General features: G+C 34.7%; 1 protein-coding gene across 1 annotated transcript in view; it reads left to right on the top strand.

The window, feature by feature from the left end:
• LOC102020373 (interleukin-1 receptor accessory protein-like 1) overlaps positions 1-23813 on the top strand; it is a 268193-nt gene that overhangs the window by 214505 nt on the left and 29875 nt on the right. The window contains exons 2-3 of the mRNA XM_013507557.1: positions 4257-4389; positions 6519-6664. Coding sequence (XP_013363011.1) covers positions 4328-4389; positions 6519-6664 — 208 coding nt within the window. The 5' untranslated portion in view covers positions 4257-4327. The remainder of the gene's footprint in view (positions 1-4256; positions 4390-6518; positions 6665-23813) is intronic.

Genomic DNA, 23813 nt, shown 5'->3' with positions numbered 1-23813 from the left:
TTTTTTGGTTTTTCTCCGGTACCGGGAACCGAACTCACGACCTTGCGCTTGCCAGGCAGGCGCTTTTGCCGCTGAGCTAAATCCCCAGCCCAGAAATTATTTTTTCTTCATAGATTTATGAAAGAATATATTTTCTCCTTGATAGTATATTTGCTGTATAATGATATTTCACTATTTAATAAATTCCATATGCATTTTGATATATTATTTGAAACTAGTTTTTTCTAGATTATAATTCTGTTCCATAATTCAATTCTTATAGTTAAATCTAGTAGCATTTCTAGGCACTACAGTTGATTTCAAAGAGCTATTTACTATCTCTGACTGTACGACAAACACAATGCTGATGTTAATGTTTTTTTATAATATATTTTATTCTTTGGGCCAACAACATGTGTCCAATCCTACCATTACTATTTATGCATTTTAGGATAACTGTTAATATCTATTTCTTAATATGCAATTAGTTTGTTGAGTTCCATATATTATTGGAATTTTTTTACCAAGAACATTAATCATAATATATAACCTGGCAGTGGATTTATTGGTTATTTATTGCTAGTGTAAATAGGATGTCTTCAATTTTCTGATCAGTTATTAGAAACCATACCTAATATTGATATTTAGAGCTTTCTTCTGGAGGCTGACCAAATCACAGATGAAAGTCTTGGTCTCCTAAAGAAAAATATTAAGGAAAATATTTTATGTCACTAACTATAGCTAAGTAAAACTACATTAATTTTCTACAAATAATCTATTTCAAAATAACTTATGTTTGGGGCTGGGGATTTAGCTCAGCGGCAAAGCGCCTGCCTGGTAAGTGCAAGGTCGTGACTTCGGTTCCCGGTACCGGAGAAAAACCAAAAAAAAAAACAAAAAAAAAAACTTATGTTTGTCCAACTTTCTCCGTTAAGTAAAATTTTTTTCTTCTAAATTGCCTGCCTCTATTGTTTATTGACACAGGGTCCTAGTATGCTGAGGCATATTGCCCTAGAATTTCATGTTTGGAAGACTGCTGTATTGTAAAATTTTATAAATAAACTAATAAATAATTTCAAAATGAATACTCTCTAGACTCATTCTCTTGTGCATATTCTGGCTCTTTTGCACTTTTTTTTGTTTTGTTGGTAGTTAGTTGGGTTTGTTTGTATGTTTAAGACAGGGTCTCATTATGTAATCCAGGCTGTCCTTGAACTTAACTATGGCGCTCAGGCTGGCCTCAAACTTGAGGCGATTCTCCTGCCTCAACCTCCCAAGTGCTGGGATTATAAGTGTTTGCCAATATCCTCGGTGTCTTTTGAGTTTCTTTTTTTTTTTTTTTTCCTTTTTGGTTTTTCTCCGGTACCGGCAATCGAACTCACGACCTCGCTCTTGCCAGGTAGGCGCTGTGCTGCTGAGCTAAATCCCCAGCCCGTCTTTTGAGTTTCTTAAGGGTATTTTTTCTGGGCATGAACTTTTCTTTTTGGTACCGGAAATGGAACACAGGACCTTATGCTTGCCAGGCAGGCTCTGTACTGCTGAGCTATACCCCTGGCCCCCTGATGTGAACTTCTATCAGAACATATCAAGAGAATAAATAACCTGTTTGTTAGACAGCACACCAGTCTGTGTTCTACAGGATGAAAAATCATATTTTTGATATGATTTTTCTGTTTAAAATGACTCAACCTATACAGATGTTCACATTTGTAATAACAATATAAAGAATATTTTATCAATTTGACAAGAGTCTGTATAAATAGTAGTTTATATTAGGATAACAGTCACCCAAAGTAGAATCTTAGGCTATGTTGATTCATTTTTCACAGGAATAGTGGGCCTTAATCCACCACAGATGTTTATATTAGCTAAAATAGGAGAAATGTATGAACTAGAACTTGGAGACAATGCTTATAGTAATATCCTTAAAGTTTAAAAGCTATCAAGGATGACAAAAAGTATAAGTACAGGAGAATTTATCAAATACAACATTCTTTTTTCTTTTTCTGCTTATTTATTTATTTTCTTTTGTCTCTTTGAGACAGGGTTTCACCATGCAATTCTGGCTCACCTTGGACTCACTGTGATCTTCCTGCCTCTGCCTCCCGAGTGCAGGGATTACAGGTGTGCGCTACTGCACCCAGCCACGTACAGCTTTCTAATCATCAAACCAACATAATAATTAGCCAGTGACTAGTCTCTCATATTCCAATGTATGCAGATTACCATGTCATATACTTGTTAATTGTCATTGCCAAAAACCAGCTAGATAGATTCTATTGTTGCTATTATAGTAATATAAGATATTTGAAAATAAATTAGATTCATGTTCAAAAAAGATTATTTTATCAAAAGGGAAAATTTTTAAAGATTTTTAGTAATAGATTGTAATATATATCTTATATTTCAATATTTAAAATAACTCTTTAAATAAAGCCAAAATATAAGTTTCTCTGGCTTGGTTATATATGCAAAGATACTATCCTAATATAATGCTTTACTGTCCTTTTAATGAAGACACTCGTTCTTTTCATGTCTTGTTCCATCAGTAAAACTTCTAAAACATTATCATACAAAAACAATGCCAACAAGTGTCTTTGTATTGAGTTTAAAGGACATGATATTGTTGTCCCTATATTATATTAGCTTCTTATTTAAAATGTATTTACTTAAGAAAAGTTTTATTCTGTGGCTGCACATGCCTGTAATCCCAGCACTCAGGAGGCTGAGGCAGGAAGATAACAGTGAGCTCGTGGGCATCCTGGGCTACAAAGTAAGTTCAAAGCCAGCCTGAACTGCATAGTAAAACTCAGTCTCAAAAAGACAAAGAAAAGAGAAAAAGTGTTATTGACAAACATTACACATTTTATTGCAGTTAGTGTGATGCTTCAACTCATGCATTCAACAAGGTCTTACTATTAAAAGTATGATTAATTTTGTCCAATAAAAATGTTTTATTGTGGAACTTGTACAAAAGAGTTTATAAAATATACATACCTGCTCCTTAAATGAGTGCATATACGTGCATTCCAGTTTTCTCAGTGCTTATATAGTAGAAGGACTCATGCACACAATTTCAAGAAATGTTTGCTAGCATATCATAGCTCAGCTCCGAAGCTGCCAAAACTTAGGAACCTCCTTTTTTTTGCACATTAAGGTCATAGAGTTGTCAGGACCACCTTGTAATAGTCTCATAATTTATCATTGCATACAATTGAGAAAGGTTGCAGGCTGGGAGTATAGCTCAGTTTTAGAGTGTTTGCCTTGCATGCCAAAAGCCCCGGATGAGAGAGAGAGACAGAGACAGAGAGGCTGGAATTTAGTTTCCAGACTCTGATGTGATGCCCATCCTGACTATGCCTTTACCCTAGTCCAACTGAAATAGGCCCTTCCTGAGCTACATCTCATCCTCCAACTTTTGCCTCTGCTTGTACAGAGTGGTATATTGCATTTCTGTAGTATTGGCTAACTTGTGGGTAAATCAGGGGTTTGTAAAGTAGCACACGATGTCCTAAAATCAACTTTACCTTCTGCAGGGACTAAAATCACTTCCAGCTTTTAGTGAGGGATGTCTTTTTACCTGATTAAATAATCAGCCAACCTGTATTCACCATTATGATCCCTCCTGAGCACCGTAGTGAAAGAACCTCATCTGTAGAGTAATATCATTGATTTTACCTCTGACACAACTGCTATATTTATTATTATCAACAGTTCATTTGTTTTTAACGTGCTTGTGTGTGTTAGTTTTTTAAAATGTTATTCCTTATCAAGTGAAATATCCTTAATAACAATTTCTTAGTCTATTGGATTTATACTTTGTCTTTTTACAAGCCACATTGTGCTCCCTCATTACTTCCTAAGTTCATACATTTTCCTCCTGACTTATGAAAATCTTATCATTATCAATATGACATAGCCTCTGATATCATGCCTTGAAAAAGACGTATCCTCTCTATCATAGTCTTTCTAGTAATTTATAACCTCAATCTAACCATGACAAAACATCAGGTAAGCCTAGTTCAAAGAAAATTCTATAAAATAAATGACTGATCTTTTTTCAAATCTTGTAAATAACTGTCATTCCATTAAATAAGCCATACTGTAAAAAGGACACATTCTGTACATTTGACAAAGTTAGTAAAAAAATTCTGAAAAGTTATTCTTTTAGAGTTTTCACTACATCAATAAAATGATCTGAATTTTGCCTGTCTGTTTATATAAAATAAGAGTGTAGAAATGGTTTTATAGCACGTTTCCATCATTTCTCTCCACAGGTGACTCAGCTAATCTAACCTGCAGAGCTTTCTTTGGGTACAGTGGAGATGTTAGTCCCTTAATTTACTGGATGAAGGGAGAGAAGTTTATTGAAGATCTGGATGAAAATCGAGTTTGGGAAAGTGATATTAGGTAAAATATTTTTTTCTTCTAACTTGTGTGGTCAAGTTAACATTTGTTCTGTGAGCACATATAAACAGGTAAAAAAAGGTTTTTTTTCTTTTGCTTTTTCTATTATAATAATAAAAATACTATAATATTTAATGTCAAAAAAGCCATTTCTAAACTAACTGTGGAACTGCAAAAATATGAATGCCATTTGCTACAAATTCAAGAAAAATTTTAAAAAGAGTGTTTCACTAATGAAGTATGAATGTGAGAACAAGATATTATAAAATATAGAAACCCATTCTATGTTTGAAAACATCAGTGCTTTTCATTTGTACAAGCTTTTCTTTAATTGTTGAGATGAAAATCAACATGTTACTATGCATACTCAAACAAACACAATATCTATCAGTTCCTTTTACATGTTTTTGCATTTTAAGCTACCAACTAGAATATAAAACACTTGATGTAATGATAAAGGGCACACAAAATATTTTCATCACCTTTCTTAGTAGAATTGTCAGTCTCCAAATATTTATATAGTGGAAATAATACCAAGAGAATAAACATATAAGATAATATTTGATGACATAATGATTAAGCCTCATTTTTCTCCCAGTGTACTTATATATTTATTCACTTACTTTTAAGTATCAAATCATTCAATGCTGACTAAACACACACTTTTGCATAAATATGTATTTTAATCATAATGTAAATAAGAAAGGCATTCATAATAATAGCTAAATTATGGTCAAAGCAGAGCAACATTCTCCTATCTAAAGTGCATCTTAGAGAAATGTTTTCATTTTGTTTTGTTTTTTGATTATTTTGAGACAGGGTCTGGCTATGTAGTCCAGACTGGCCTTGAACTCAACAGGCTGGTATGCAACTTGTGAATATCCTCCTGCCCCAGCCTCTCAAGTGCTGGGATTACAGGTGTGTGTCACCACACCTGGTCTAAAAATTTATACATATGTATATATATATGTATGTATATATATATATATATATATGCGCACTTTTTAAGTATGATTCCCCCTTTTAAATGTCTTGAGTTTTAAAACTATCAAAGATATAAGATAAAATGTTTTTAATATACAACAAAATGTACAAAGCTATCACATAGCATTATTTCTACTGGGTTCTTCATTTTAGCAACAAATATTCAAGAATGTCTCACTCCAGAGTATTCCAGTAGAATAGTAGAATTCTGGAAGGCCCAGATGGGCAGTTTCCCAATATGCGGTAAAAGTGTTTCCCTCCCATTTTTCATAGTCAAAATTTTACCCGTATATTTTACCCATATTCTTTGAACTGTTAGAATTAAAGAAACACCTTACCTCTGAACATTTTTGCTCTCTATGGTATCATGTGTGCTCTAGGAAATTTCTAGAAAGGTAGTTTTCTTTAGTTCTACATTAAGAAATTTTCTCCGAATTTATCAAACAGGTAGGAAGGTAGAGGTAGGAACGTTGAGAACAGGAAAAGTGAATCTTAGTTTAAAGAAGTTTTCCATTTGTTTGAGTTTAAAGAAGTTTTCCACTTAGCAATCTGAGGGACTGCTAAAATCTTTGACAGTGAGGTTAATAAGCATTTACCATTAATTTTAAATGTCAGAATTAAATGCTTAGGATAACTTTTAGTCTGCAGGTGTATAATTTCATATTTCTTTAAAAATGGACGACTGGTTTGCATCATTAACAAAATTCAGGCTGGAGATTTCAAATGAAATGTCAAAATAACTCAGAAATTTTCTTCTTTTGCAAAAATTAACATGATATATAATTAAGTCTCCAGTCTAAGACTTTAGAATTTATTTTACTTTACATTATATTTGTTCTTAAAAGCTAAGCGAAGCATAAACTTTTCTTCAAGGTCTCACTCACCCCTCTGTTATGACAGTATGATTGTCCTGCTAAGAGAGATAATTAACTGCAAATTCATTAGCATCTACAAAGATAAGCTTCCTCATTAGAAGTGAAGAAAAGGGCATGATATAATTTAATTAACATAACATCAATCCATAGCCAAATCTAAAACAGATTGTGTAGGTATTTTCACACAAACTTCAGATTCATCTACATTTCTTTTTTTGTGTGTATGTGTATGTTTGTGTGGGGTTTTTTGTTTCGTTTTGCTTTATGTTTTAGAATTCTTAAAGAACATCTTGGGGAAAAGGAAGTTTCTATCTCATTAATTGTGAACTCCGTGGAAGAAGGTGACTTGGGAAATTATTCCTGCTATGTTGAAAATGGAAATGGACGTCGACATGCCAGTGTTCTCCTTCATAAACGGGGTGAGTATAACTTTCCACATTTGAGTGATGAACTGAATGTACAATGGAAGGGAAATTGTTGGAAACTCAAAACAAATTTTGTTTTACTACACAAATTTATCCCAACCGAAGTAACAACATTAGCATTAGGGCCGTGAACGCAGACAACATCAGCAATGGAGTTGAGGTTCTGAAGTACAACTTGGGTTTCTTGCTCTGTAAATTGCATAACCATGAGCAAAATAGTTAAATTTCCAAAGTATCGGTTTCTTAATATGTAGAATGGGGAAATTTATATAAACTATTTAGTGTTAAAAGAATAAAACATGACAACCAATGTCATTACCAGGTTTGGGGGTGCTGGAGTCTCCCCCTCGTGGTTTCTAAGTTCTTTTGGTCCTGAGCAAAGACTTGGTCAAGACAAGCACAAAAGGTAGCAAGGTTTTACATTCATTAAAGGTAGGAAAAGAAACAAGCTCTGTAGCATGACTTTAGGCCAAGTAAAAGTAGGAAAATAAATATGTTTTACAGGGCAAAGCGGGCTAATCCCAGGAAACACAGCAGCAGAGGGCTCAATGGGGTCTGTCCTTTTTGTGGCTGTCCTCTCCAAAACCTGCTTCAGTTCTCCTGAGAAGTGCAAAATGCAGGGCTTTGGGAACTGTTCTGCGTATGTGTCCTGGGATTTTGTAATTAATAGGTCCTGCCAACTTCCCCAGTCCGTCTACCACACCCTGTTCTCCTGCCTCAATATGAAGAACTTGATGTAGCACCATTACATAGAACACATAACTTATTTATTGCCCTGAGAAATAACATAAATGTTCTTAAGTCAAAGTTGTGTTCCTTATTGGAAATTGTGTCTTCAGTGTAGAACTACACCTGATAAATTCCCCAGTGTGACATTTCTTGACATTTTTGTCCACATTGAATAACTTTTCTATATATATATATAGTGAAGATTCATAATAATTTCTTATATATATAAATGTACATTGAATTGCTTGAAATTCGAGACAATTGCAAAATATGAGCTGTGCTTTTGAGTTACTGAAATTTTTCATGCATATTAGAAAAGAAAAATACATTTGTTCTACATTATGCTAAGTGAAAATTTACCCGTCTTTGAAATAAGTACATTTGATGTTCTCTTACTCAGCAAATTTACAATGATTTTAATTTAAAAGTACGTGTTTAATCCCAGACTCTTTGAGGTTTGCAAAGAAAGAGAATTATGAAGATTGTTCCCCCTACTTTACAGGCTATAGACTGCCTTTGAATAATGTTACTGAAAAGTATTAAAACAGATGCCTCTGTTGTCAAGGTGACTGCAGTATTAAAACATTCTATTCTTTGGAGATAGAAGTCAAGGGAAAGGTAAACAGAACATAGCAATGTGGTTATTTCTTTCTATATGTTAATATATAGTTAATCAATGAAAAAATTTGAGAGAAAAAACAAATATGCAAAAATAGCTTCTCGGGGCTGAAAGCAACTTAAATGTCATGGAATTTAACTGCTCATCCATCCATAATTTCTTCCTAAGTGGTCTATCAGCTTAGGGTAGGCAACATTCCCTTTTAAGGAAGTTCATTCTATACTTGGAAATTCTGTTTGAAAGCATCCCTATTTCACTCTTTGGCGGCCTGTTGACTCTAGTTCTATATTTTTAATTACTCTTTCCCAAGCCAGCCCTTCAAATTGCTGACGGTCACCATAACCCTGCTAGAACTCTATTGAATCAGATTCACTCTGTTACATTCCTCTTTCATTTGCGAAATCTCTTCATTATTCTTGTCGCTTTTTGAATATACTCTAATTAAAGAGTTTGAATTGTTCTTTAAGTATAGAAATAATGGAGAGAAGTTATAGGGCACATAAAAATCTGTTGATTTGGATGACATGTATTTCCCTTTTCAGGCAGGGAATGGATGACAATTAAGTAGCAATCATAAGGAGAATGGAAGGAAAAGTTAATTCTACCTTAGAGAAAAGTTATTAGAACTCTGGTTCTTCAGAAAGGCATACAGCCAAAAATGGTCAGATACTCCCCTAGGCTATTTTAGGCATGTTTAGTTTAAGGTTAAGTTGCTCAAAACTAAAAGACCTTCCACTTCTAGAAAAATAAGTGATTGAGGAATCAAGAAAGTTATTTGAAGTTCCAGTAATGTCTAAACCCCTAAACCCCTAAACATGGAAAGGAAATTGGCCAGTGTTACAGCAGTTTTTAATACTTAACTCTTCCATGATTTTTTTTCAAATTTCTATGCATATCACCAGCCTTTTACTTCTATTAAGATAAAAGCATTAAGAAACCAAAATTGAAGGTTATGTACTCTGAAAAACTTCTCTGGAAGCTATTGTGTGCCTTCCATTTAAGGGACCTGGAACAAATGAATCATGAATTTACAAAGGCAGTAATGGACATAGTTTTTGGCTCTAGAAGGGCTCATTATCATATGAAATGGTCCCACCTATCTTGCTGAAAAAGAAAGGTCATCCTATGACATAATTGCAACTTCACCATCCCTGCAAGGATCAGAAAAGCAGGACACAGAATATATGAGCCCATAGGTTTGACTTTATCATAGGGTCCCTGGAAAGTTAAATTTCTGTCATGTTAGTGATATAGGAGAAATATAACTTCCAACCTACTGGATGTCAGACACGCTCAGTTTGTGTCTCCTGAAATTGAAGAATGAATTCCAAAGGACAAAGGTTAAGAGTAGGAAAACTTCACTGGGGAATAGGAGAGACAGGAGGAGTCCCAAGTGGGTTACCCCCAAGGCCCTTTGTCCATGGTAATTTATACAGAGAAGTTACAATGTGGATACAATGTGAGTCAAACTACAGTCAACCTGTAAGATTACAAATATAGCCACTTAGCTAATATTGATCCAACAGGGAATAGGGAGAATGTAGCAAAGCCTTATGGCTAGCACCATTCACTTCAGCTTATCTATGAACCCTAAAACAGAGACATTTTGGGGAAGAGATGTGTCTAGTTGTTCTGGTAACCCACCCAGGTGTCTGATGCATATCTGAACTTAATAGACTGGATGGTACTGACTGCAATATAATTTCAACTTTCCATTCATCCTTTAGGGAAGTACTGCCATTCATGCTTTAGGGAAGTATGCAAGTCTGGCCATCATAAATTTATCTTGAGGCCCTGCCTTCTTGAGATGCGCCTCCAGCCACAGTTTTGTTAGTTCTCACCTTCTGCATTGTGCCACTCTCACTGCCTATTAATTTTTACCTAACTTTGCTGCCTATAATATTAGGAATTCTGTTATCAGAGGAGTTGCTATATTACTCAGAAAGCTAATGCTCAGAAAAACAAATGAGAGTTGTTGCTATTAATCCTATGCTTTTGCCATTGACATGTAAGTTCCTTAACTTACCGGCCTTCAAAGTCTTCATTTTTGAAACCTTTTTGGAGAGATACATTAAAATATTTGTTTGACACAGACCATATGTAGCAACAACTGCTATTTCTTCTAACACATAGACTTTGCAGGAACTCTGTCAAAGTTATCTAAGCAATTTTCCCTCCACTGTTATATTTTGTTAAGTATAGGTGACATAATAACATGATTTCAGAATGCTCCAATGTGCTGTATGGATTCTTTGAACTATCACTCCCATCTATCAAATAAGTTTACATTTGTGCTAGGCTCGATCTTGCATTAGACTTTTAATCTCATAGAAGCATTTTAATTTTATAAAAGCAGGCTGAAGGCATACCAGGACGCTTGACCAAAGGAAAACCTTTCTTGAGTATACCGAGTTATCAATTCCTACAACCAGAGAGAACTTAGTTGAAATTAATATATATACATATATGTATATATGATACATAGCACTAAAACACACAGTGAGAGAGACATGAAGAAGGATGGTACAAAGCACATGAGGTTCTGTTACTGGATTTTGGGGTGCTGCAGTCTCCTTCTGGAAGTGGTTTCTAGGTTCTTTTTATCCTGAACAAAGAATTAGTCAAGACAAGCCCAGATGGTAGCAAATTTTTAGTAAGGGTAGGAAAAGAAGAAGCAAGATCGGCAGAGTGAGTTTGGGACAAGCAAAAGTAAGGAAAGAAGTACACCCTACAGTGTGAGGGCAGGCTATCCATGTAAGAGAGAACACAGTGGCCAAATCTCAGTATGACTGTCCTTTTTGTATCATCCACTGCTCAGGCTGGCATTAGGTCTAAGCCATCCTCTGGAAAACTTGTTCAATTCCCATGAGAAATCCACACGCAGGGCTCTGAGAACTGTTCTGTGCATATGTTCCAAGAACTTGTCGTGCCTCCTCTCCCAGCCCCGTTTAGCCATGCCCTATTTTCCTGTCTCAGTTCTTCTGGTCTATGACTGCCTTCTGCCTTACTTCTCACTGTAGGTTTTCTTCAGTCCTCTTTGCCAGTTCCTAGCCTGACAAGATTGAGAGTTAGACCTCACTCAAAATGAATCAAAGTAAAGGGCTGAAAGATTAGTTAGTGCATTATCTATTGTTCTTGTCATTGCCTATACTTGATTGAATTTGTATCTGAGTCTCTGAATCTTTTACCCAGATGTCTTTGCTTGAGCTCTTAATTACTATTGCCTGTGTTAACATGCATGAAATGCTGGCCTTGAGTTTTCTCCAAAATTTTAACCTTTCCTGTTCCATCCATTTTTATGTTTTCAATGTCTCGGATACAATCAATACAGCAGATGGATAAACAACAGCAGTATGTTCTGGACTCAGGCCTATTCACTCCCGCATCCATCAGGCAGTAATGAATTCCTTCTTCACTCTCTGTGTCTTTCATCAGTATTCCCATTAAGGATGACTTCAGGGGCTGGGGATTTAGCTCAGTGGCAAAAGCGCCTGCCTGGCAAGCGCAAGGTCGTGAGTTCGGTTCCCGGTACCGGAGAAAAACCAACAAAAAAAAAAAAAGGATGACTTCACAGCTTGGACGTGCTTACTGTATGCAGCAAAATACCTTAGTGTTACTAGACTTGGTGTTACTGGACGTAAGTACAGTTGCTGGCCACTTGAGAGCCAATGCTCAGGACATGATAGTTGACGTGAAGGAAAACAGTTTTTTTTCCCAGACTAGTATTCTGGAAGATGGAAAGGAATTTTGACCTCAAAGCTCCATTTTAGGAGGATCAAGAGTGCAAAGGAGTTTTATAAGGAGGGAAAGGAGAAAGAGGAGAGCAAGGCATAGAAAGTCTGTATGATTACTTCTTTGCAAGGTAAACCCTAGGGCAATTTACATGTGTTACTTGATACACAGAATTAGAGAACAAGGAGGAGCAGTATACATTCTGATGTTTTCTAAAGGTCACCAGATGTTCTGGATTCTGTTGAATTGAAAGAGTATTTAGCAGCTAACAGCTTAATCTTCTCCATGAGGCTTCTCTTTACAATTTAAAATGATTGGAAAAGGAAGGGAAAATAACCTTGCAAAGGTAATAGAGAAAAGAAGTAAACTTGGAAAAGACAACTCACAAAGGACTGGCCACTGATATATGGACAGTAAGGCTGGCTGAGTTTCACACTCAAGTCTTCTTACTAGCTATGCTATCTTGGGCAAACTATTTCCACCATGAGAGCTTCAAATTTTTCTTCTATAAAATGGGAATAATAAGAAGCCTTATCACATAGAGCAGCTGTCAGGGTGAAATGAACTTATGTATGTCAATACTTATCCCAGCATCTGACATACCTTAAGCAGCCCATAAATGTTAACATGCTATTATGAAATTTCTGTGCTCTAACTCTGGTATTCTGGGTAAGGAAGAATGTAGCAATTGGCTGTTTCATTAAAAACTGTGAATTCTAATTTATCATATATTAGGACAGTCTGACTGAGCTCTAGCAATTTTGCTCAAACAATTCTAAATTTGACCTTCCAATAGATTTACTTTGGTTTAACTGTGTTGTCCTAAAGAAATTCTTCATTTATTCATGCATTTAATGATGCTTATGAAGAACCTACTATATGCCTGACATTGTACTAGACTTTCATAAAATTAAATAAACAGGAAATAAGTACCTATATAATTTGTAATGCTATCATCTACATCTTAAATTACATTGATATGAGGCATTCTTATTACAGAATTGTGCTTAGTGAATGCTTGACTTTGAAATGCGCACATTAAGGTTGTTTATTACAAATTCAACTCTGAATGGTTATGTTTACTTAGACTGATGACAATTACATGGCAATTCATTCATCATGAAGTAGTTTGGAACTGGCAAAGTATCTACCTGAGAGACATAGCACTAGTTAATACTGATGAACATCTAGCTTTTCTGTACTTCCCTTAAACCCATTTTGCTTCTTGTAGCACTCTTTCCCACCAAAGAATGTAATCCGTAAGAATTAGTCTTGCTCGATAAACTTCCTGGTCCTCCAAATATCTTTAGTAATGTAATGAATGCACATCAGTTAAGATGCATTGTTATAAAACTAGAAAAATTTAGACCCTGTGGGCTCCTTATCCCTTCTTGTAATGAATCGTCTCTGCAATATGTATCCCATCCTTGTTTTTATTTGTTTTGTGCATTTGCTTACTGAGAAATTCAGTAAGATCTTAGCACTCTATCAACCATTCTTTGCTCTTGGTCATTGGATATGACCACTGATTTCAGAATATGTAGATGCCAATCCTTACTCAGATATCAAAGCATAATACCTGTATATATGGCCACATCTCCCTAAAAAGAAAAGATTCAATTAGTAATCGAATTGGTGCCCATGAAAGAGCTATTTGTAATGAGTCTTAGCATATGCAAATGCCAGCATATTAAGGAACTTCAGTTATCTTTCTTCTGTAGTCAATATACTTAAGCTACTTAGTAAATGTGGTAATAGAGTTGATTAAACGCACAGTATTTTGGATAATCTAGACTTTGTTTACAGCAAGGTTTCTCATTCTTGTCCCTATTGATATTTTGAGCTGGATAATTCTTTTTTGTGATGGAGCTATCTTGTGTATATAGATTGTTTAGCAGTACCTTTGGCCCTAGCCCCGTAGTTGCTCATAACAATTTCCCATTTTGATAACCAGAAATGTCTGCAGATACTGCCAGCTGTCCCTGGGGTGGGGAGCTCTTAGTTGAGATTCACTTTCTTCTTTACAGTATGGATATCAGAAACTCCATTCTTTCCTGAAATTGATTTTTTAATCTAAGCTACTAAAAGAGGAGAAATTAAAAATAAAAACAGGGATTTCCACCCTGAAAATGCTCCAATATTAGACAAAATGCTATTGGAAGGTCAACATAACAAGAATTTATACCAATACCATAGGAATTGACAAGTTAGGGGATTTTTTTGGTGTTTCTACTCTTGAAAAGTCAGCTGGAAGTCTCCATATCTATGCTTTGCAAATTTTCTAGTACAGGAAAATTACCCAATGAGTTTATTAACAAGAGTTCTAGACTTATTATCTTGGGGTCGGACTCAAGCTTTGAATGTCAACCAAGTTCCATGCTGCTGTTGCCATTTCTGGTTTATGGATCACAATTGACATACCAAGGACCTTGTCCGGGCAATAGATCTTTCTAGGAAACTTGGTAGTGCCAAATAAGTAAAAACCACTCTCTCAAACTCACTGTTTCAATGGGAAAGGAAAGAAAGCAGAATACAGCCAGTGAGTGGGACTATTTCCAACTAATTGTCTCATCTTTTTACATGGTCAACAACTTTGAACCTATTTAAACATAGTACATTGCCCTCACACTCTACTCTTAATGAGGTGACTTGCCTCATATTCAGTAAAATTGTGCCTTATAGAAAATATTTGCTGCTAGAGAGATGTCTGAGAGGGTACTCTCTTTCAGTATTGAAATAATTAACCTCTTAAATAAAGAGAGCCTTGATTGTTGCACATAATTTCTACATACACATCCCGTTTTTCAAAAAGAAAATATACTTAGGAATCTCACGACAGCATATATAGAGAGATTTACACATATATATTAACATATGCAAATAACAATTACCAAGAAGCAGTGAAATATATGTTAAGCAGTAAATACTGCTAATTTCCTGTTTTGAATACTTGCATTAAGCTAAATCTCAATTATATATAATAAGGAAGGATAAACACAGTAAGTAAACTGAATTTTCACATATTATTGGCCAAAAATAAGTCTGCAAAACAGGCCAGGAGAAAAGAAAAAGAAAAAGAACACAACACAATAACATAAAGATATGAATGCTTTCTATGTATTTAAGTTTAATTCATATTAACAGGTATGTGTCTAGCATCTAACAAAGGCCAGAAAACAGAAATACACCTAAAACAAGAGCAGAAAGAAATCCACTGGAACTCAAATCATTGTATTTGAAAATTACAAACAGAAAAAGGCTGTTTAGGAAAAAAATTCCGTTTAAACATTTTTAGGAAAGCCCACTGAAATCATCTACTATATCCATAGAAAAATCCAACATGTGTAACATAAGCAGAACTGCATATTTACAGCCACCACACACCGACAACCGCTTACTCTTCTTTCCCAGAACTACCTTCACATTCCCATTATTTCTAGGTCAGTTCTAATTATTGATAATTTTTCATATTGCACTTCAAATTGTGCTTCACTACAGGCTGCTCAAAGAAGAAGGTTCACATAATGCTCTTGTGTGAAAAGCAGCATGGTATTCTCCTTCAACAAATATGTACTGAGCGCCGGCATGGAGAAGGTTAAGTGTGGTATCCTTAGAGGTTAAATCGGTATTTGCAGAGGAATGTCTACCACCTTTCTGGGACATTAAAGTAACATTGTTGGGGAAAAGGCGATGCCTGTGCATTTGTACGGCTGTGAATTTCTACATTTGGTTCAGAAATGGCACAACTGGGTCATAAAATGCAAGATATAACTTTTAATAAGCAGTTCCTGTATGTCGAACTTTGACAGCCAGGTCAGTAAAGTGAGAAATTAGACATGACACATAAAAAATGCTAAGTACTCTCTCTGGTCATAGAGTAGGAAAAAAATGTGTTGATTTCCAATAAATTACCATGGTAACTTGTATTAGATTTTAGTGTTGAGAATTACATTTGCCATCTGTAAGAAATATGTTAGCTATTTGTCTCTACTTTTAGGGCACATGTTCTATTTTTAGCATGTACTCTATGAAGAGTAGTATATTTGAAGGCTGAGTTCTCTAAATTAAAAGTGGACATTCAAACACTGCTAAAATAGGTTTTATTTTTAAAACAAAAAGAAAATCCAGTGATATATTTAGGAAAGCACAGAAAGGTAACTTTTAAAACCACCTGAGAATCATTAATGAACTTTGACATGAATGAAAATTGATTGAAAGGAAGAGAAATTATGAACTGTGGTGGAAAAATGGACAATTTTTGCAGTGTTTTATTTGATTCTTCAGTTGTGTGCGGCCTAAACCAAACCTTTGTTCCATTGTTCTCCCATTTTATTATTTGTAAACTAATTACCCCTAAGACTCAGTACAGGATAGTACACTATCTAATCACCTTCCAAATGACCCATCTCTATCATGTGACTCATTTGAGGAACACTCTAAATCGAAATACTAACAGTGGTGCTAAAACTTTCTGCTACACTTCTTGCTAAGTGAGGCATCTATAAATGATGCTTGGATAAATAGATAGGTATGGAAATAATTAAAAAATTAAAATGATTACCAACAAGATTCTTGGCAGAATACATATTTCAAACCACCTTGAACAATTCTACTACAAACTGTCCAAAGAAAAAGGTAAAATATTAGTTGTTATGTATGATTATTTAGAGCCATTGGCTATTTGTCTATAATAAGGTTACATGAAAACCTAGTACATTATAAAGTGATACATAAAAAATTCACTGAAGTAATAAATGATTCATTCAGGCTGTAGTTATTAACTTATTATTCTTGTACCTTTTTCAAATTCTGTACAGTAAGAATGTTCTGTGTAGTCAGAAAACAGATGAGTACAATAAATCTGTTTTTGTACAACTCCTGAATATTGGTTTAAGTAAACTTTTAATTTTAATAATTTTACTTTTACTAAAAAGTTGCCAAGATAATATAGAGTGTTTCCATGGACATTTTACTCATGTTTTCCAGATATAAACATTCTTTTTCTTCTGAAGATTTTGTAAAATCTTATAGTAAAATTATTATTACTCTCTTCGCTATAAAATCAAACTATTTATGTGTTTTAAAGTTCGCTGAAATCTATTGCCTCGAAAGTAAAGTCTAGCTCCCCTTTTATCTATGTTATTAAATGTTACATTTCTAATGTAGTCTATTAACAACCCCCTGCCAGTGTTCATGCACTGAAAATTGATATATATGATCAGATGATAAGATAAGGCTCTATGCTTTGTCCACCAAGGCTGTGTTATTATCATTTTTATAAAAGAGAATTCATTATCAAAACAAGTCTTCATGGGTCCTAACTATAAAGCCCGGTAAACAATAAGCCAAAACTTTTATTCTCAGTTGATCATGCCTTAAGGAGTTCTTTCTTGCTCCCTTAACAATTACGTAATGAAGGTTTCTGTTATGATGTCCCTAAAACATACCCATTGCATCACAGATTGTTAATGAGTGAAAGCAAGGGGGCTTTTATGTTTAATATGTTCTTGCAAGTTCTCTTTACAAAATGAGAAAGGAGGGCAAGTTTTTCTTGACATGTTTATGTACTCTGAAAAATAGATAGTGATCAAAAACATCAGAGCAAAAAAAATTTTTTTTACTACTATTGGGAGAACCAGCATATGGTTTATTGTTTTTGATTTAATAGCCTTTAATTCTGAAATAATCTAGAGTTAAAGTGAGCCTTGTTTCAAGAATAGAAACTGTTACCATTGACTTTTTTCAATCACATTTAATTCTTTTTTGTTTTTTGTTTTTTTTTGGTTTTTCTCCGGTACCGGGAACTGAACTCACGACCTTGCGCTTGCCAGGCAGGTGCTTTTTGCCACTGAGCTAAATCCCCAGCCCCAATCATATTTAATTCTAATACTTTGAATAGTTAGGAAATATATTAAACCTTTAGAGGAAGAAAATTAAAATAGTAATAAAAATTCTGAAGCATACCAAAGCTTCCTTTTAGTATGCTGAAATGTAAGACTTTTTATATCTTACATTATGTGTACATTACTTTTATAAGTTTATTTGCATCAATTAAACATGCTACAAATCATTGAATTGTTTTTTTAAAAAGAATTTAATGTGTCAGCTTCTATTGGTTTTCTGAATGGTCCAGATGTTCTGGGTTCTTTGGGCAACAGAACGCATTCCCAAAGGAAGAACAAATTGTTCTGATTGTGACAATATATCCTCTGGTGGAGGACTTCTTTCAGGATAAACACTGCGTCTCTTAACAAAAAGGAGTGAAATGGCAATTCTACCTTCACTCTGACAATTTTCTCTCAAGAGATGTTTTGTAACATTCCATCTGTGCCTGTCTATTTGTATGACATGTTAAGAAGGAACTTCTAGTAAAGAGAAAGCAAATACTTTTTCTTTTCAGATATATTTATTTTAGGCATCAGTGAAGTTTGACACCTTGATATACAATAACACTGTCTTCTAGACTGGTCACCAGAGGCTTTTTTGTTCTTTATTATAACAGTATCTATCTTCTTTGTCTGGCTTCTCCCCATTGTACTTAACATATAAGATCTAAGATGAAGTAGCCCCATCTGAGTCTTTTGTGTATCTATATATGTTTATAAATGCATAATGATATATCCATGCCCCTTGTTAAAAGTTTTAGGCAGGGATATTTTAGACAAATATTTTTATAGAACAGAGGACAATAAAACTCTGTGTGTATCACTTCACATTGGATACTGTGAAAATGTATGCCAATTTTCTGTAAGGGAGAATTATTGTCCTATTGTTTTGAGCTCATTTTGGCAAAGTAACTTAACTGGTATGTGAATTATTCAAAACAAAAATTGATTAATAAGGTATATGTCATTTTCTTTGAAAAGGAAAAAGCCATAAATATTACATATTAATTAAAAATTGAAACATGAATTTTCCTACCATCACCCACCATATCATATTTCATTTCCCAGAACTCTAGACCCAACTACTTGCTATAAACATTTGCAGGTACGCTTGCGCCCTTCCACTCAACATCTGACCCCTACCCTTGAAATTTCTCAACAAAAATGAATGAGACACTCTAAATGAATTGCTCACCTGGATTGTGATTATAACACTTAAAGAACTTTCTACATACATATAAAAGGTGTAGGGTACAATGACACTTCAATGTCCAATAAATATTAGCTTTCATGATTTAGCTATAAATACTTGCTCACACACTTGAGTCTACAACTAGATGTAACACTCACTAAGACAATAAGCATATGTCATCTATCACTTCATCACTGAAACTCATAAGCACTACACATATTATATGCAGAACAATTATTACAGAAAAATAAAAGAATGAATGAATAAATGAAAGAAAATTTGAAAGCCATGAATGCTGCTTTGTGATAGAAAGCAGAATTCTACTTTGTGGTAGTCTTGCATCTCGAAGATCTTGGGTTTGCCACCAGCATTCCCTCACAAAAATGTTGAATAGCAGTATTAAACATGGGAAGCAGTATGTGACTGATCTTTAAATGTCACTTGAATACAGATGTCATAGTTATGTACAACTATACATCATTATATTGTCATTGGATTTATGAATAAAAGACAATTTTTAAATCTACACTGTGAGGTTGGCCATTTTTCTGCATAATGAAGTTTCATTGCCAACTTAATGGACTGGATTTAATAATTATACATAATTAATTGCTTGATCCTTGCTATACATTTACAAATAAAATGGTCCATAAAAGTATTGGAATATGAGAGTGGAAACATATAAAATGCTGTTTGTTAGAAAAATAGATATGTTCTTAATCACGAGTTGTTCATTTATTCAACTTATAATTGTGGAGTGACTTCAACATGTCAGATAATTTTCAAGGCACTTCAGATGATCAGTGGAAAATAATTTGAAAATAAACAAACATATAAACAACAATCAAGAACATCCTCAACATGATGGAATTAAAATTCCAGCAAAAAACATGTAAGAAGTAATAATACATTTAGTGATAAGCAAATTAAATATTATATTTTATAGTGACAAATGCTAGAGATAGAATAAAAAAGACAAGTTAGTACAAAATATAGCCATGGGATGTGACTTGGGGTGAGTAATCAGTGGACCAATTTGAAAAGGTTTTGAATCAGCAGAGACTTCAGAAACAAAGAAAGGCATGCCAAAATGGATGAGGGAGCTGTTCCAGTGAGAGAAATTAGAACAGAATTTTTAAGTAATTATTTATAATATTATGAGCAACTATTTATAATATAAAACTATAGCCAAAACTAGCTCTATTAATATGTGATTTGGCAAGCAATGAAAAAAACGACAGGAAATGCATGCTGTAAGGGCAGCGTGTTAAATCAGCTTTCCACTGCTGTGATAAAAATACCTAAGAATAACAAGTTAAAGGACAAAAGCATTTTGGCTCATGGTTTCAAAGGTTTCAATCCATTGTCAGCCAGCTGCACTGCTTTTAGGCCTGTAGGGGGCGGGCAGAAGCATGGAAAAAAAGCATGGTTAAGTAAAGCTACGCAGCACATGGTAGTTGAGAAGGGAGGGATAGTGACATGAGAAAAAGTCCCCAAGACCATATCCCCATGATCCAATCCCTTCAACTAGGCCTCACCTCCTATATCTATCACCTCCCAATGATACCATCAAAATATGATCCCATCAATTGATTAATCAGTTAACAAAAGCCCTACCAGCTGGCAAGTAAGCCTTTAGTACAGAAATTTGGGGGAAATTTTCAAGTACAAATCATAACAGAAAGTAAATCATGTTGCTGGGAAACTTCAGTGGAAGTGAAGACCTTAGCCTTCCCTTGCAGAATAAGTAGGATTTTCATAAACAGAAAGGAAACATTCTACATTGGTACAGAATTGTGGATAAAATGTCAAACTAAATTGACATTGTAGGAATAATTTTGGCTGGAGTTTAGTTAGTTGCTTCAGTAAAAAGAGTAAAGTAACTTAATTTCCAATATAAGTAGTTCTAGCTTCTTTTGAATGGATACTATAAAACAACTAACAGTTTCTGAAGAAAATTCCAAGATAAGGACATATTACAAGATTAAATTAAAGACTTTTTACAGCTTAGATTAAAATTGCAGTAACAGATATAATTATAATATATGGATAATAAATTCAAATATATCTGCTTTAATTACAATAACAACTACAATAGTGTGATCTAACCACTTAGTTTGCTTATTTCTTACCTTCTTATTTTGGTTTTTCTCCGGTACCGGGAACCGAACTCACGACCTTGCACTTGCCAGGCAGGCGCTTTGCCGCTGAGCTAAATCCCCAGCCCCTACCTTCTTATTTTGGAATAAAAGCTGCAGACAGTCCCCAGAAATAATAAGAATTGTATAATAAATATTCATATCTCTCCTCCATCTATATTCATTTCTTAATACCTTTTTGTCATATTTAATTCATCATTCATCTTATACGTAGGTAGACAAAAAGAAAGAACTAGACTATGTACATGAACACGCAACACATATTATTGTCAAACCACATGAGATTAAACTGCAGACGCCATTACTAAATTCTTTAGGGTGATTCTCCTAAATACATATGTATTTTCTCACTTAACCAAAGTATATTTATCAAATTCAGGAAAAGCAATATGATAAAATGTTAGTGTCTAATACAGTCTATATTTAAATTTTAGAAATTGTCCCAATAGATTCTATTTAAAACTGTCTTCCAAGACTGTGCACATAACTTAGGTATCAAGTCCCTTTAGTCTCCTTTAATCTGAGAAAGCTCTTTTCCTTTTGCTGTCTTTCAAAAAGTGGGCAGCTGAGATGAATACACACTTCTCAGATAAAGAAATATAAATGGCAAATAAATATAGGAAAAACTGTTCCACATCATTGGTTATTTAAGAAATTGTGATTAAAACAACACTGCGATTCCATTGCACTCCAGAAAAAATGACTATCATCAAGAAATCAGCCAATAACAAATGCTGGCAAGACTACAGGGAAAAGGAATCCTTCTCCACTGTTAGTGGGAGTGTATACTGATACAACCACTGTGGAAATCAGTGTGGAGATTCCTCAAAAAATAAGATTAGAGGTCCCATTCAACCCAGATATTCTCCTACTGGGTATTTTCCAAGAAGAATTGAAAACATCACACCACAGTGACATATGTGCACACATGTTTATAGCAGCACAATTTGTCATGGCTAAATCTTGTAAACAACACAAATACTGATAAACTGAAGAATGGATAAAAAAGATGTGGTATTTTTATACAATGGAGTATTATTCAGCTACAGAGAAAGATAAACTTGAGGCTTTTATAGGTAAATGGATGCAACTCAGGAAAATACGCATAAGTGAAATAAATCAGACCATCATGTGTGAACATCATGTTGTCTCCCCAGTGTAAGAATATGAAAGAGTAAATAAAATCCAAAACGTACAATAGATATTGTGAAATGGAAAGAAACTTCTCAAAAGCAAAGAACAACTGGGATGGGGGAAAGGAGAAAAGAAAGGAGGAAGGGAAATATACATACATAAAAGAAGACAGCTAAGATAATTGTACTACTAATTTTTATTGGTTTATTGAAAGAACAGCTAATGCCTAATTGTTTGATCATTTCTGCATGCCTATATGTAGTAATGTGAACAACTACTTTGAAGATAACAATATCCAATATAACAACCATTGTTAATTTTCTATCACCTTGTTTTGAAATTCTCTATATTTTTTATGGTTTTCATTATCTTTAAAATAAAATAAATAAATAAAAATTGACTAACAATAAAATTGTGTGTAGTAAAAAATTGCCATTTTTGAAGAAAAGAAGCAAAGTAATTTTAATTTCTGTAGTTTTCTTTCAATCTCGGTTGGTCTGACAATTCCTAAGTTTTTTAAGAGCAGAATATATTTATTGAGGGAAAGAAAGTTTCTGTCCAAGAGAGGGACAGAAGGGGGCCCAAGTGGGTTGCCAAGGACCCTGCCCTTCCTAGAGATTTTATAGAGCAAAATCACTAGGTGAGGCGGGTCCAAGGTGGGAGAAAAATGGCAAATGGCAAGGTGGGCAGGAAGTGGGACAAAACTATGGCTGGCCAATAAGATTACAAATATAATTTTTCAGGTAAAATTGATTAAATTGGGATCAAATGGGGAAGGGAGTCACATAGCAAGTGGACATGAATACAGATCAGGGTCTTTCCTTTAGGGGCTTGGGTTAGTGCTCTTTCTGGCTTTTTCAAGGTGATTGATACCTGTTTAGGATATCAATCCCTGAGGTCCATCCTTAGGGCGGTATGTGGATGCATTTGTTTTCTCTTTTGTCTTGAGGTCTGGCCCACAGCAGGAGTGCCTGTATCTCCAGAAGTTGCAAGGTATCTTGTCTTCCATACTGGCTCCAAGGAGGGCCTAGCCCTGTCTGACTGCATATAATATTTTTGTCTAACTCAGCTGCTTACAACATTCCACACTCTGAAGAAGTAACTTGAACTGCCCTGAGGGAATAATGAGCAATGACTGGTTTGGGTTCTTCAGGCTGAAGGGGGTTGTAGTTGTTGATAGGCAGTTAGAGATACTCTTCAGAGAATCTATCTAAAGACCCTCAATAGACACCAGGCATTTTTATCTTGAGTAGGCCCGTAGCTTTAAGTCTCTGCATGCCATTTTGGCTTTAGAAGGTAAGTAGGCCACGCACATGTGCAGAAAAATATCAAAGGGTTCTTTCTTTTCTTTTTTTTTTTTTTTGGTTTTTCTCCGGTACCAGGAACTGAACTCACGACCTTGCGCTTGCCAGGCAGGCGCTTTTGCCGCTGAGCTAAATCCCCAGCCCCAAAGGGTTCTTTTTCAGTGTGTAAGGGTCAAACATCTTCCAATGCTAAATGATGTGCTCCAAAGGAGTAAGAGACTTCAACTGTGAATATCCCATGTCTCTATCCAATGATCGCAGTGGAAGATCTCCAAATGATATAAGGGAAAGAAACCCCCAACCTTAAAGATACCTGGGATGAGTTTGTGTTCTCTAAAATTGAAGAATGAATTTAAGGACAATGGAGGTTAAGAGTAGAATATATATAT

This window comes from Chinchilla lanigera, unplaced genomic scaffold, assembly GCF_000276665.1.
Source record: "Chinchilla lanigera isolate Chin_1 unplaced genomic scaffold, ChiLan1.0 scaffold00130, whole genome shotgun sequence".
NCBI classification, from domain to species: Eukaryota; Metazoa; Chordata; class Mammalia; order Rodentia; family Chinchillidae; genus Chinchilla; species Chinchilla lanigera.
Note: the sequence above shows the minus strand (reverse complement) of the source record. Positions and strands in the feature narration are given on the sequence as shown.